The sequence below is a fragment of the Terrapene carolina genome, unplaced genomic scaffold (assembly GCF_002925995.2).
Source record: "Terrapene carolina triunguis isolate 2854851 unplaced genomic scaffold, T_m_triunguis-2.0 Scaffold211, whole genome shotgun sequence".
NCBI classification, from domain to species: domain Eukaryota; kingdom Metazoa; phylum Chordata; order Testudines; family Emydidae; genus Terrapene; species Terrapene triunguis.
Window position 1 is genome coordinate 34,766,282 of NW_020664562.1, and position 16,163 is coordinate 34,782,444.

Consider the following 16,163-nt stretch of genomic DNA (forward strand, 5'->3'; position numbering starts at 1 on the left):
AGCCGGGGGGAGGGCGGCCAGAGCGCCGGGGGGGACTCGGCTCTCCCCCCCGGCGGCCAGAGCGCTGGGGGCAGGGCAGCGAGCCCCGGCTAGGGCTCGGCTCTTCCCCCCCCGGCGGCCAGAGCGCCACACCGCCGCCCCCCTCCAGGTGCCGCCCCAAGCACCAGCTTGGGTGCCTGGTGCCTGGAGCCGGCCCTGAGGAAGAGGTCTTGTGTCATCATTATGAAGGGCTTATATCACAGACATTCAGAAAACATATCTAAAATGCAGTGGTTAGAAAGCAAATTCTGACCTCAGAGACACACACCCCTCCATTGTATTTAATGGCATTTTAAGCTGTTTAATTTCTTCCTGATAATCTACCTAATAAGTATTTGTAGCTGTTTAGCTCTCTGACTTCTATGGTATTTGACTCTCTCAAATATTCACACACTGAAGATACGACTTATTTTTCTTGGAATAAATCCTCAGGTCTTCAGTTTTATATCTTTCCTTCTTTATTTACTCAGGCAAACTGCTTTTGATTTTGCAGGGAGTTTGTCTGTTTAATGGTTAAAGGACAGTTTCTCATCCTGATATGGAAGTTGAAAAAAAACCTGTGTAAGTGCTACTCAGTATGAATTAGGGTTGCTGTTTCTGGCCCAATGAAAGAACGTCAGGAATTGGACCCTTACTTTTAAGACTTAGTAAATCTTTACAAGAATACATTTATGAACTGCAAATATGCTGTGGTAACATGAACTAATTATTTTTTCTCTACTATTAACAATATAGATGAAGATGAATGTATTATATTTTGGCAAACACAACATTTTACAACTGATGAAAAAGCATGCATTTTGCCCTAAACAAATTGAAATATTTTTTAAAGATTTATAAATCTCCATAAAGAGACCAATTTTTACTGTCTGGCTGAGTATAGGGTATAAATAACACTTCTTACTGCTGTAAAGACCTCAGTAATTTTCATATTAAGACATCCCAAAGATTTGAAAATTGCTGATGTTTGACTTCCTGTTTCAATGAATTGTAGAAAGCCTGGTCCCTTGTAAGAAAAATATCTTTATTTGGAAACATTGGAGATAAATTTGCTTTACAAAAGAAAAAGTGAAAGAAACCAAAACTTAAATTTGATGAAAATTGGCAAAATAAAAAAGATACTTTTTTGATATTTACAATTAATTCCACAAAAATGTTTGTTTAATCAGACAGTGCGGTTAATCATACAGGTGAAATTGAAAGTTACTACCACTGAATGCTAGTGTAAAAGTTAATAAATTCAGCTCATAATCATTATGCTCATGCTAGTTATAATAATTTACTGTCCATACCAAATCTTTATAAGCATTGTAATTAAATATAAAATGCACATTAGAATTATAATGAGTAATTAGGGCAACATAACTAATATGCATAAAAGTCCCAAAGCTCATTAAAATGTTAAAAGACAAAACCTGTTCTAGCTAGAATTTTTGCATATTTTCCGTAGCTGTCTGAATGCCTGTGTACCTTGTGCATTGTTCTTCCTGTTCTTTTATAAACTACACATTAAAAAAACATACTGAAAATCTTTGGTATAGCAGATTCAGTATTACCTTACTTGGTTTCCAGTTGGAACATGAGATGTAGAATCTCATTTCTAATGATATCCCACAGACCAACATGAAGGCCTGATTTATCAAAATGGGATAGCGCACTTCAGATGCATGTAATCTGAGCAGGAACAAATTATGGAACAAAGAAATATCAACATAAATAGCAAAAATTTCATCTCCACTCTTTTTAAAATGTATTTGTTATTTAAGCAGTAGGGAAGACCACAATGTGCAATGAACAAGCAGCATTATTGTAAGAAGAGACTTTCCTAGCCAAGTGAATTATGATCCATCCATTCATTTTACTAAAATGAAACCAAATTGGTCTGTGACAAATGCTTTTGATAAAGGATTTGTCTACTTTACTGTTCATTAAGGGATACACCCTGCCCATGCTGCTCATATCTAACTTTAACAAGTGTTATAGGAGTTATACATACACATTAAGGAGACAATAGATCCATGAGCCTCTACTACTAAGCACATGTGATGTTCATGCTTGATTGTGATTGTGATGCTGGGAGTCTTTGGGTAGCACAAGTATCAGGGGGTAGCTGTGTTAGTCTGTATCCACAAAAACAACAAGGAGTCCAGTGGCACCTTAAAGACTAACAGATTTATTTGGGCATAAGCTTTCCTTGCAACTAGATTCATATAGTTTAAGGTAAAAAAAGACTATTAGATCATCTAGTTTGACTTCTGTACAACACAGGAATTAAATTTCACATAGTTACCCCTGTATGGAGCCCAAACCATAACAACTAGAGATTTACATTTCTTTAAAAAATGAAAGCTGAATCTCCGGAGAACAAGGTACCCCCCCTGAGGGGTGCTTGTACGCCATACCACCTCATACTGAACCTGATCATACAAAACACATTTGAAAATTACATTATTTTTGGTATCAAGTATCAGGGGGTAGCCATGTTAGTCTGTATCCACAAAAACAACAAGGAGTCCGGTGGCACCTTAAAGACTAACAGATTTATTTGGGCATAAGCTTTTGTGGGTAAAAAACCTCACTTCTTCAGATGCATGGAGTGAAAATTACAGATACAGGCATTATATACTGAGACATGAAGAGAAGGGAATTACCTCACAAGTGGAGAACCAGTGTTGACAGGGCCAATTCGATCAGGGTGGATGTAGTCCACTCCCAATAATAGATGAGGAGGTGTCAATTCCAGGAGAGGCAAAGCTGCTTTTGTAATGAGCCAGCCACTCCCAGTCCCTATTCAAGCCCAAATTAATGGTGTTAAATTTGCAAATTAACTTTAGTTCTTCAGTTTCTTTTTGAAGTCTGTTTCTGAAGTTTTTTTGTTCAAGTATAGCTACTTTTAAATCTGTTATAGATTGTCCAGGAAGATTGAAGTGTTCTCCTATTGGCTTTTGTATGTTACCATTCCTGATGTCCGATTTGTGTCCATTTATTCTTTTATGTAAAGACTGTCCAGCTTGGCCAATGTACATGGCAGAGGGGCATTGCTGGCACATGATGGCATATATCACATTGATAGATGTGCAGGGGAATGAGCCCCTGATGGTGTGACTGATGTGGTTGGGTCCTCTGAGGATGTTGCTAGAGTAGATATGGGGACAGAGTAGGCAATGAGGTTTGCTACAGGGACTGGTTCCTGGGTTAGTGTTTCTGTGGTGTGGTGTGTAATTGCTGGTGAGTATTTGCTTCAGGTTTGAGGGGCTGTCTGTAAGCGAGGACTGGCCTGCCTCCCCAGGTCTGTGAGAGTGAGGGATCATTTTCCAGGATAGGTTGTAGATCATTGATGATGTGCTGGAGAGGTTTTAGCTGGGGGCTGTACGTGGTGGCCAGTGGTGTTATGTTATTTTCCTTATTGGGCCTGTCCTGTAGTAGGTGACTTCTGGGTACCCGTCTTGCTCTGTCAATCTGTTTCCTCACTTCCCCAGTGGGTATTGTAGTTTTAAGAATGCTTGATAAAGATCTTGTAGGTGTTTGTCTCTGTCTGAGGGATTGGAGCAAATTCGGTTGTATCTTAGGGCTTGGCTGTAGACAATGGATTGTGTGATGTGTCCTGGATGGAAGCTGGAGGCATGTAGGTAAGTATAGCGGTGTGGGGGCTTCGACTCACTGGCGCAGCACCTCCTGCTGGTCGTCTCGGGAATTAGCTCTTCCAGTCTCTGGAGCACCCTCTGCAGACCAGTGTCTCGCCTGCCGCTGGCCCCCATGTCCCTCCTGGATCCCGGTGCCCTTTACATCAGGGGTTCTGCCCACTAGCAGTATCCCACAATCTGGGTCTCCCCACCCAGGGGAACCCCCAACCCCCTATCCCCACCTTACCTCAGTGGCTACTGCCAGTCCCCATCTAGCCCTCGCTCCCTGGGGCAGACTGCAGTCTATAAACCACTCATCATCGGCAAAGGGGGGTTGGACCAGCTGCCTCTGCCTATCTCTGGGCTGCTCCCCTGCAGCCCCCGTACCTTTTGTAGGCCTTTAACAAGGCCCGCAGCCTGGGGTTTTACTAGGCTGGAACTCCCCAGCTCCCTCTGCACTTCCCCAGCACTGCTCCACCCTAGGTACCCTCCTCAGCTTCCCAGGCAGCCAGGTCCTTCTCTCTCTAGGGAGCTAGAGAGATTGTCTTACAGCCTCTGGCCCTCAGCCTTCTTATAGGGCCAGCTGTGGCCTGATTGGGGCGTGGCCCCAGCTCTGGCTGCTTCCCCCAATCAGCCTAGCTTTTCCGCACCACAGCCCTCTGCAGGGCTGCTTTTAACCCCTTCAGGGCCGAAGCAGGGTGACCCCCCCGCTACATGCGGTCAGTAGGTTTCCAGTATAGGGTGGTGTTTATTTGACCATCACTTATTTGCACTGTAGTGTCCAGGAAGTGGATCTCTTGTGTGGACTGAGGTTGATGGTGGAGTAGAAATTGTTGAAATCCAGGCGGAATTCTTCAAGGGCCTCCTTCCCTTGGGTCCATATGATGAAGATGTCATCAGTGTAGCGCAAGTAGAGGAGGAGCACTAGGGGACGAGAGCTGAGGCAGCATTGTTCTAAGCGTTGGGTAGCACAGTGTGCAATCTTATTGTGCCCCAGCCCAGGTTCGGACGTCATCCAAAATAAGGTTTAGTGCTAGATGTAGTTCTCCACACTAGTAGTAAATCTCTGCAGCTTTGATTAAAAAATCCTTGTGGAATATCACTATTATTTTTATGATTTTCATTTACTGTATTAGCTATTCAGTTAGTGTTTTTTCTTGTCATGGAAGGAGTAAGAGCAACAGAATTGTTCAGGACAATGAGCAGTGTCCAGGACCATTGACATCAAAAAGCTCAGACTTTAATAAACTCAGAGAACTAGTAGCTAAGGTCCCGTTGGAAGACAATCTAAGGGAAAAATGCATTCAGGAGAGCTGGCAGTTTCTCAAAGAGGCAATATTAAAGGCACAACAAGAAACCATCCTGATGCAAACAAAAGATAGGAAGAATAGCAAGAGATCAATATGCAAATTGCTAAGGATGAGTACAAAAGAATAGTACAAACATGTAAGGACAAAATCAGAAAGACTAAGGCACAAAATGAGTTTCACCTAGCAAGGAACATAAAAGGCAATAAGAAGAGGTTCTATAAAGACAAAGAGAAAGACAAAGGAAAGTGTAGGCCCATTACTTAACAAGGAAGGAGAGCTAATGGACAACATCAAGAAAGCTGAAATGTATAATGCTTATTTTGCTTCAGACTTCACTAAAAAAGGTAATTGTAACTAGATGTTTAACACAATTTATAATTGCACTTATTGCAATAGGTTACCTGCCATTTGGGAGTGACCACTGGGATGTATTTATTTATTTTCAATTTCCTAACCTGGGCTATATAAAATTTCAGCAGTTAGTAAGGAAGGCAACACAGAAAAGCATTACTGAGGGCAGCTGGACTTTCCTAATGGAGAGAGAAAGAGGGATCACTCTCTGAGAAAAGTTAATAGGCAGCAGGAAAAGTGCTTGAGAAGGAAAGTGAGTTAAACGAGAAAGACAGGAAATATTTCTCTAAAAATACCAGCAGGATTTTAACTCCTGGTTTTAACTCCTTGGCATGAGCCTGGTGGAACACCCCAGTTGCTAAAGGTTTTTTGTTTTTACTCTTGACAGAAGCGGTAGCAGCATAGAGTATGACCAAACCCCCTGCGGTCACAAGCCACCCAGGCCACTTATGAATGTTGGTCTCTGAATGTGCCATTGAGAGGTGTGAGAATCCTGTAAGGTGGTATCTTCAGAGAATCAGAATTACAAGAAAGCCATCCACAGTTGACCTAAATACAAACTGTTTAAAAAAGAGAAATGTGCAGAAACAGTTGGTGGTGCTCAGCTGAGGAAGTAGACGTCTGCTTTTTGTGTGACTGAGGGAAGTTAGGCAAGGGGTCTAGGGGTAACAAACAGATGTCATATTTAAACTGTTTTCATTTGGTTGAGTACAACTGAAAAGAAGTTGGGAGTTTGTTTATTATCATCAATCTAGAATTTGGTCTGGATTCTGACCCCAACTCCAGCCCTCACACACTGCTCTGGTGGCATATAGGGTCCTCAAAGGGGATGCAACAGGCACAGGGGAAATCCCTCTGCACAGTAGCAGTGTAGGGCTTATGTAAGCAGACCTATACTGCCCCACCTTACATGCCTTGGCGTGGGGGTGGGAGTGGGTGAATTAGAGGTGGGAGAAGTTATGCACATAGTGCTTTGTGCTATGGGAATTCTAAGCTGCAGGGCAACCCAGAGAAACCCAGACACAGCTTCCAAAAAACAGAGTCGTCCTGAAAGCTGCTTTAACTTATGCCAGAAGCTATTTCAGTTTCCATGGTAGCCCAGAATTGGGGCAGCACAAAGGTGGCATTTGCCCCCAGTCTCAGACTGAACCTTCTGTGCTGCATCTCTCAGCAGAGACAGTACAGATTCTAGTCCCATGAGGGTTACTAGTTTTCACTACACATATTAGTATGCTTTTCAGTAAAAATGTGGCACTGATTTTAAGTCATGGTAATAGTGCATGTAAATTGAGAATGCCTTTTTATTGCACAGTTGCAAATCTTGTCACTATCAATTAAAGAGTATGGACTGATTAATTCACTCCCTGTTATTATGGGAAAGAGACAATTTGAGAGAGTGGTTATGGCTGCTAAAACTAAAGGAGAGAAAAGATCTTTTGGTGGCTTCCTGAAGCCAGTTCACATTGTGCTATGTATTGGTATGGAAAATAATGCATTCTGTTCAATCCCATATAAAATTTTACTCTCCTGTTTTGTTATTAGATGCAGGGCTCCATCCTTATATTTCTAGCATCCAAGTTTTCTCTTCCCAGATTCCAAATTAATATAAAATTGGATGAGCTCTCACACATCTCTGGAATACTAATTAATAGTGAATACTTTAGTAAATGGAAGCTCAGCGAGATTGTGTCCAACGTCACACAGGAAGTCAGTGACAGAGTCATTAACAGAACCCAGTTTGCCCTTCCCAGTCCTGTACTTTAAACACACCATGCTGTCAAACTACAGTGTCTAATTGCCTTTAAGGTCCAAAGATCTGGGACAATGTATGGGATTGGGACACACAAGCTCATTTCTGGTTCACTGCTTGTGTCAGCAGCTCTTCTCAGGCTTGACATGCTCACTATACTTCACATACTGCGTCATGATATTTATATAAAAGGTGACATGTAATATATGGTTTGAAATCTAATAACTCACTGATCATTAATATTCTTGTGTGATATATGTTTATTATATGTGAAATATATGTTAAATATATGTGAAATATATTTAAAACAGATAAGTCGAGGGAGTAGGTAAATGGGTCTGCCCTAGACAAAGGAATGTGTATTTGCTTCTCTGAAGAGCCTTCAGGGAGAGACAATGAAGGCCCATTTACATTTTAGGTAAACAAAGCTATCAAGCTAACAAGAGGTGGAGGAGTCCATTTCCAGCAGGGAAGAGAAACTTTATCTGGGCTATAAAGACCAGGATAAGCAATTGACTCAACTGATTGTATACAGTATTACTGTATTATCAACGTTTTATCGAGTGAGATGTTTTATGATAGCCTATGACACACTGGCGGTAAATATCTTTGTAAAATGTATGTATTAACACTATATGAGGAATTATGGATATGCATTGATATTAGGCTTTCCAGTCTGTGTCCAAACAGAGGGAAAACAGATGTTTCCCAGGGAGGAGGGAATGTCACTGGTGTTTACCTGTCTCCTATGTAAATTAAGCATGGTGAAATCAAAACAATGGAATCTCTATTTACATATAGGGGGATGGGAAGTCCACAGGAAGGGAAAAACAGCATGAGGTCATTCTGCTGCTTGAAATTAAGTCATTGAACTTTGGAAGATAAAAGCAGAGCCAGAAAGCCATTTTAGCATCCATCGCTAGAGAGACACAAGGGAACAGAGCTCCTGAAAGCTGAAAAAGATGTGCCCTTCACCCAAGGGGGAGGCAGCGGTTGAAATCTCTGGGAATTGTGTATAGGTGAGAAACTTGCTTAGGAAAAAGATATTTCACCTAGGAAGACATGGGAAGCCAGCACCTTGTACTTCCGTGGAAGTTCCTGACTGAGGGAAAGTCAGCCATGGCTGGAAAGAAGGTAGACTGGTGAGAGAAATGACCTTGACCAAAGCCTGTACCTTGCTAGATTACATTTTAGACTTCTAGATGCATGTTTTCACTTTTGTTTGCTTGTAATCCTTTCTAATGTTATTCCTCTTGTGCTATTTTTAATACATTTGTTTTATTTTTACTATAAACCAACTCAGTGCTCTGTTTCAAAGGAAGGGTGTATTTACCTCAGTTAAGTTAATAAGCTGTATTGCGCTTTTGTCTCTTTAAAGGCACAATGAACCGTATTATTTCTCTGAGCTGTCCAGGAGAGGGCTGGACATTGCTGAGCACATGGTTTGGGAGAAATTTGGGACTGGGAGTATATTGTAGTCACCTTGCTGGTTATAATCGAGGCTGGTGGAAGTCAGAGTAGGGCTGTAGACAGGCTACTGGGGTCAGAGCTGCTGAACTATGGCTGTCTAGAACAAAAGCACTCAAGGTGTGACCTGCATGCTTGTACGCTAGCTCGGAGCATCCCAGGCTGGAAGCTACAGCAGCAAAGCATTGGGTTACAGGGCAGTGACACAACCCCTCACAGGTCTCGACTGCAGTCCCCAAACCCTGTGACAGGGACTCAGTCCAACTGTCATTGAAGTCAATGGAGAGACAGACTCCCAGTGACTTCAATAATAGCTGGATCTTGCCCTTCATTAGCAATAATTCTTGCCAGGCAAAGTGTCCTTTTAAATATTTGTGAATATACTTAGGGGTAATTTCTGCATTAGTCACTGTATAGGCTATTTTAAGGGTCTATAGAAGTGGATACTGCAGACTAATGCTTGTTTCCAGACATTTTATTTTAGTACATCATAATTCTACTTCATATACTTTTAACGAGATTCACATATTTTTGTTTGTACTGAGTCATGTCCCTATTGGCACATAAAATAGCATTATGAAACTGACTAGCCTATGTAAAGAACTTCCTCATGAACCTTCTGTTTAATATAGCTGTTCCTTTCTTTGCAGAAGTCGGCTATCATAAAAGATTATAGCCTCTTAAATGACAAGCTTAAAGATGAGCGTGATTATGAAAAAGAATGGAGGGAGGAGTCATTTCACACACACACACACACACACACACATATATATATATATATATATATATATAGTTTAAAGCAACATTTGGAAAATTGCTTGAAAAAAATGAATGGAGTTTTATTTATAAGTTGAATGTTTCTTTTCTATTTTTAAATATAATTTATATGCATCATAAAATGCTAATAAAATATAAAAAAAATCTAAGAAGAAGGCAATTGCTTATCTGTTCATGTTTTCCCCTTGTTAAACTATTTCTTGTGCAATTTTGTGCTGTTTAAGGTTGGATTTTCATGAAAAATTGAGAAATTGGCAATCACTTATCTTTTATCTGTTGCTGTAAATTAAAATATTAATCTTTTAAATGTTTCTTTTGTGCAAAAAGAGAGCTGCAAAAGAGAGCAAACTAGATTAGGATGCAACATTTATGTGTATATTGAATTATGGGAAAAATCAGACTTATTATATATAAAAACCGTAATTATTATAATTGTGAAAGTGAGTTCTACTTTTAGTATGTACAGTTCACATTTTACACGCTTTTGGTTTAATCCTGAATTCTTTAGACAGAGGAAAATCTTAGCAGAGTCTGTGGGCATTGTGTCTTCATATGCATGTAGGGCCTGTTAGAGTCTTTCCAGTTTTCAATGGGCTCTGTATAAGTCTCTTAAGGATTAGGTATATTTATAGGGTACATACAATTAAAATATTTTTGAATAATTCCTAGTGCAACATGCAGTGGACACTTGTTTGTTCATATCACAGGATTATATGTTTGTTGTCTGAGATACACAGCTAAATAAAAGCTGTATATTATATTCTACTTTCAGGGATAACTTCTTCCATATCCAATTTGAGAAATGTGGTTGAATGGGAGTAGTCCTGTCACAAAAATCAAACAGGAAAATGTACTGTTGATCCATCAGACATGAAAGTAACTTCAAGCATCTTGTAGAAGAAATGAAAATATAAATCTGTAGTGATTTTTCTTTAAAATTTGCACTTCAATTTTTTTTCCAGTCGCCCCCACAATTCAGGAACTTAAATCCAGTGGTGTGATGCTAGGAGGTAATGGACTGATAAGATGTGAAAGTGCAGGAGTTCCTGCTCCAGTCTTTGAGTGGTACAAAGGAGAGAGAAAGTAAGTAACCTGCATGTATTTATTGTATACCAGTTTAATGCTGTTCTGCATATTATAAGCCTTGTGTTATAAAGAGAGGCATCAGTGGAGTTTGGTGTAGTACTAATGTTCAGTTGATTTAGAGTAGGAAGATGATGATGAAGAAACAACATACTGACAGGGCTTAACTTCTAAGTTTGGGTCCATTGAGGTGTAAAGAAGCATTTAAAAGATGCAGTCAGTGTATCTTGTGGATAGCTATGGTTATCATGTGCCTGGTTTTAGATTGGGGACCTATTATTTTATTCCCAATCCAGTCTCCAAAGCAGGGGTAAGCAACCTATGGCATGCGTGCCAAAGGCAGCACGCGAGCTGATTTTCAGTGGCACTCACATTGCCTGGGTCCTGGCCACCGGTCCGGGGGACTCTGCATTTTAATTTAATTTTAAATGAAGCTTCTTAAACATTTTGAAAACCTTATTTACTTTACATACAACAATAGTTTAGTTATATATTATAGACTTATAGAAAGAGACCTTCTAAAAACGTTAAAATGTATTACTGGCACGCGAAACCTTAAATTAGAGTGAATAAATGAAGACTCAGCACACCACTTCTCAAAGGTTGCCAACCCCCGCTCCAAAATCTTTTCAATTTTTCCAGTGGACCTGTACTCACATGCAAACAGATCAGATCTTTCAGCACATCTGAGGAATACCTGATATATTTTAATGACACTGCATTGAACATTGCAGTGCTCCCTACTAAACCCAATGCCTGGGTATCAGACATAGTGCAGGAACCAAGTTGTGTGTGCAAATCAAAGTCACCGAAAGAAACAATCCCAGCAGCATGGGAACCCTGAGAATCCCTCCTCCCTACTCAGAAGGTGAGAAGGAAGGAACTAGTAGGACAAGGCATCATTACAACCCCTCTGGAGAATGAGGGATGGAAAGCCTCCTCTCTCTCACAGAAACCAAGTGAAACATTGGAAGAGTTCTCTCCCAGCATTAGGATGAGATGAGAAAAGCCCAACATTCCCTTCAGCAATCAGAAGGGAAAGATTATTATGCACTGTTGTCAGATACTATAATAATGGAGGCTATATAAGTACCTAAGATGGATAGAAAAATCACAAAAAAACAGGAAATTTTTATTATCATGACAATAGCTACAGCCAACTTCTATTTTGAAAAAAGGCTGTTCAACCAAAAGGCTGGGGGGGGGGGGACAAGTTCTGCCATTTGTGGTCTGAGGAACAGATCCAACTTGTGTGAATTGCCATCACGCCACTGAAGTCAGTGGAGCTAGGATGCTTTATGCTAGCTGAGAATCTGGCCCAGGGTTTACTTTCTCTCATCTTGAATGCTGAAAATCAATAAAGTGTTTTTCTTATTTATTTTTAGTCAGTTTCATTTGTAGGTGCTTAATGCTACCTAGTTTGAGTATCCCTCTCCTCCACGGCATCTTTCTTTATTTAAAAACAACTGCTTTCATTGCAATATTTTTAATGTGAAAACTGTTTTACAGCTCTTAGGTTTATATAAAAGTTTATTTTTACAAAATTTAAATATGGGGCAAATTTAAGTTGTCAGTGTTTAAGGCATATGCACAAGGGGACAAAGTGAATGTTCACCTTAGCTTTTGGAATTTCTGGACTGCTAAGTGCTTGCTTTCTCAACTTTAACTTCCCATTAATGCTGGGATTTAACACAGAATATTAATGGGCATTTTTCATAGAAAACAATTAGTCAGAACATTTCTGACTGGCCAGCTGCTCTTCTTGAGATTTGGTCCCCTATAGGAGTATTAGCTGTCCCCTTTGCTCCACAACTTCACAGAATGGTCCTGAATACCATACTCAGATGAGTTGCAAAGTGGTTTTTTAATGTGGTGCAACTGAGACTTAGCACTAACAGTAGAGAAGATTATCTTCTTTAGAGGGAACCCCCTAAATCCTGCTCCCAAAGGTCCACACTTTGTCTCTCCCCCTTTATTATACAAAAAAAACTACCATTATGTTCAAGAAGGATTTGTTGTTGTTGTTTTTTTACAAGCAATGTTGCGGTACTGTTTGCGTACATTATAGAGTCTGGACTCAACTGGAGACTCCTGATTTGATGTCAGTAATATCCATTAAATGCATGGATCTGACTGATTCCCTTATTTTTATGTATGAACTCAGTTTCATGAGAGCAGTAAGACACAACAGGCAATGCATTTCAGGACAATAAAGTCATTGCCGTCTGCCTCTTGCTTCAGCTATAACATCACCTGAGGCTTATTTTAATCACCCAGAAATGCACTACCCTATTGTCTCTTATTGCTTAAGTATTTTTTAGCACATGCTTATGTTAAGTCTAATGGTAAATAGTATTTTTGTTAAAATGTTGTTTATAGACACACTGCAGATACTGAACATTTGCAAAGATTCTAGTATTTTTGAACATTGCAGAACCTTCCCATTTGCAAGAAAGTCACTTTTCTTTTTTACTCCTACATTGCTGTGTTTCCCAATACTACCCCTGCAAGTATCATCTCTGAAAGATGAAAAATCTATACAGTACTATGCTGGTAAAGCCAATTCCCTGCTGTAACGCACAACTGAGAAATGTCAGTTTTCAAAGGCAGTTCAGGAAAAGACTGTGCAGAGCGGTGAACAGATTATTTATTGGCGTGGCTAAAGTAACTTGCGGGAAATGTTAGGGCCCAATTCACTTCCTTCTGAAGTCAATGGAAACACTTCCATTCCTATATGAGACCCGGATTGGACCCTAAATTAGTGCTGAGTGAATTTAAAAACAAAATTGAGTGTTGGGTTAGTTTGAAAAAGACCCAAGAATATCTGTATCTGAAATAACTATGACTGTTGAATTTACAAACTGTTTCATTTACTTGGATCTAAACACAATAAAAAGTTGCCTTTTAAGGCTCTAGGCACCCTGGCATCCATTCAAAATACAGTCCATAAAATAAGGGGGGAGAAACAGTCACAACCCCCCATTGCATAAAACAACTAGTCAGCAAAATTAAAAAGTTGCAAAACAAATTGTACCCCATCAGTAAGTTCCACTCAAACCCCAACCCATCCACCCTTCATAAGCGTCTTTTCAGAAAGATGCTTCATGCTCTGAAGGTCAACAAATTCAAGCTAGTTTGGACCAAGGCGAAGAGTAAACTCCAGTGTAAAAACATCTTCACACAAAACATTTCATGGGAAGTTCTGTCTTTCGTAAGCTAAGGGATCTCCAGTTCAAGCACCATATAAATCTCAGCTGTAGCATGTGGGACAGGGAGAAAAGCAGTCTCCATTTAGAGCTTCATCTGTCAATACCAATATCTGAAACTCCACCTGGAAGCCAGTAGTCAACCACTGCAGATCTCAGAGCACTGATGTGCGTACCATAAGATGTGAGATGCCATTTAATATCCAGGACAACACATTCTGCAGTAACATTCAGCTCCTGAATTAATTTAATTGGGCTGGAACCGCCTGGAAAATACAGCTGGGTGAAATTTTTCAGACAAAACTTTTTTTGGGGGGGAGGGAGAAAAATGCAGATTGTGGCCAGTCAAAATATTTTGCAAATTTGTTGCAAATTTGCTAATTGTTTCAGTTGGGGAAAAAATAAAAAAAATGTTGAAAATGTTTTGTCTCAACATTTTCTAAATGAAATGTTTAGACTTAGATTCAAAACAATTTTGAATTTTTACTTCAATTTTACAAATTTTACTTCAACTTTATTTAATTTTTGTAAGTTAAAAAAAATTGATAATGAAATTTAGTGTTTTAGGTTGAACAAAATGTTTCATTTTGCCAGAAACAATATTTATTTTACTTTTTCAGTTTACCAAAAAATTCAATTTTTTTTTTTCATTTCAGGTTCACCCGAAACAAAATATTTTTCTAATTTTTCATTTTGGCCACTGAACTGCAAAATCAGCTATTCACACAGCTCTATTTGATAAGTTTTTCACTTTGTCTACAGTACAAGGTTAAACCATTATGAGGGAGGCAGCCCAAAGGTCTTTAATCTAAAAATATTAATTCCATTAAAATTGATAAAGAAAACAAAACATACATTTCAAATAACCTAATAAAGACTAAAATCATGATAATGGTCTAATAGATTATAGTAACATTAATTGATTCAAATGTGAGACTAAAGACAAATACCCATTGGGGCTAATACTGATGCATGATCTTCTGTAGTCTGTTTCTAGGTATAATATCTGGAATACAAGTGAGATCTTATTGTACTGGAAGGCCTCAAGTGCAATATAGCAAGGTGAACAAAAAGATGATGTAGCTGCATTCTCTTAAAGTGCAGTTGCTCTCTGAAAAGTGACTGGTAAAAATGGCTAGAGTTATTTTATTGACCAAGATACATTGTTGTAAGCAAAAATGACAGTGAACAGGTCTTGCAAACACCACACAACACTGAGGAGTCAGGATCCTAAAAACGAAGGCAGCAGAATATAAACTTTCATTTCCATGGGAGGCACTGTGACATAATAGACTCCTGGACTGGACCCAGGAGACATGGGTTCTGTTCCTGGCTCTGCCTCTGGCCTGCTGGATGACCTTGTGCAAGTCACTTTGACCTCTCTATGCATCACTTTCCCCATCTTTAAAGTGGATATAATGATAATGACCATTCTTTGTAAAGCCCTTTAAAATATACTGATGAAAAGTGTTATATAAAAGCGAGGTAGTATTATTATTATTTATTTAAAAATAAATGTTTCTAGCCTTATAGTTGCAAAGAAAACCTTCTAAATTTGCACCGTGTTAACCAGTACAGTGCTGTTTTCCTGGTCTGCAGACAGACAGCTTCTGTGCCTTTATTGCTGCTCAAAGCTTTCTCAAACAGTGGCAGAGTGAAATTAATAAGACGTTGATCAATTTTAGTGTTGCTGTTCAGAAACCTGGAGAAAAGTAGTGAAACTGTCCTTGTCAGTTGCATGTGCTACTTCTTGAGAAAGTTATGAACCACCAGCAGATACAAGCACTGGAGTTATTCCTTGGAGAGAATGACATGAAAAGGAGGATAAGGGTACAGTAGGAGGAGACTCTTGAGTGGGAGGGCATTGGCGGTAGAGATGGAAAGCTCATTTTCCATTCCAGTAACTTAAGGGGAATGAAACGTCAGATTCCTCAGGCTCCTTTACTTGCTTGATACAAATGATGTAGACCCCAACAGAGCCTAGAGGCAGCACTCTGGTAGGAATCACAAGTCTCCATCCCTTTCCCAGGAGCAGGAGAGCTGGGCTTATAGTCAGCTGGATATCAACCTAAAATAAGTGCTATATCTCAAACAGAAGTTATGAGCTTGATACAGAAATTATTGGTGAAATTCCATGACCCACCCTAAATGACTCCCAGGGCCTAAAGGGGCACACTCTGCCTCCATTCCCCAATAGCAACAGCAGCCAGTTCCCCCTTCACATCCAAGGGACTGGTACAGTGGGATGAAAGGTTCAAGAGGCACTTGGGAGTGGTAAATAGAGTTAAGAGGTACAGGTAGGGGAAAACCACCCTTAGAGGACCCAGGAATTGAGGGCAGCTGTGATCGCTGAGGGAGCTGTGATAGACGGAGAGGAATTTGGAGGTAGGAATAAGTCAGGGGGACAGGTTGGAGGTCACAGAAATTCAGGGGGGGGTGGGGAAATGAACAGGGACAGGGGAGTTCTGGGGCACAGAAACTGGGAAAACAGAAGAACCTAAAAGAAATTAGGTGTGATAGGGAAGCTGAAGGTGGCAGAAGCTGAATACACAGAAAT

The 16,163-nt window shown here is 39.9% G+C and overlaps 1 protein-coding gene across 1 annotated transcript in view; it reads left to right on the plus strand.

The window, feature by feature from the left end:
- LOC112115985 (neuronal growth regulator 1) overlaps positions 1-16,163 on the plus strand; it is a 616,138-nt gene that overhangs the window by 470,926 nt on the left and 129,049 nt on the right. Inside the window, exon 5 of the mRNA XM_026656049.1 lies at positions 10,280-10,400. Coding sequence (XP_026511834.1) covers positions 10,280-10,400 — 121 coding nt within the window. The remainder of the gene's footprint in view (positions 1-10,279; positions 10,401-16,163) is intronic.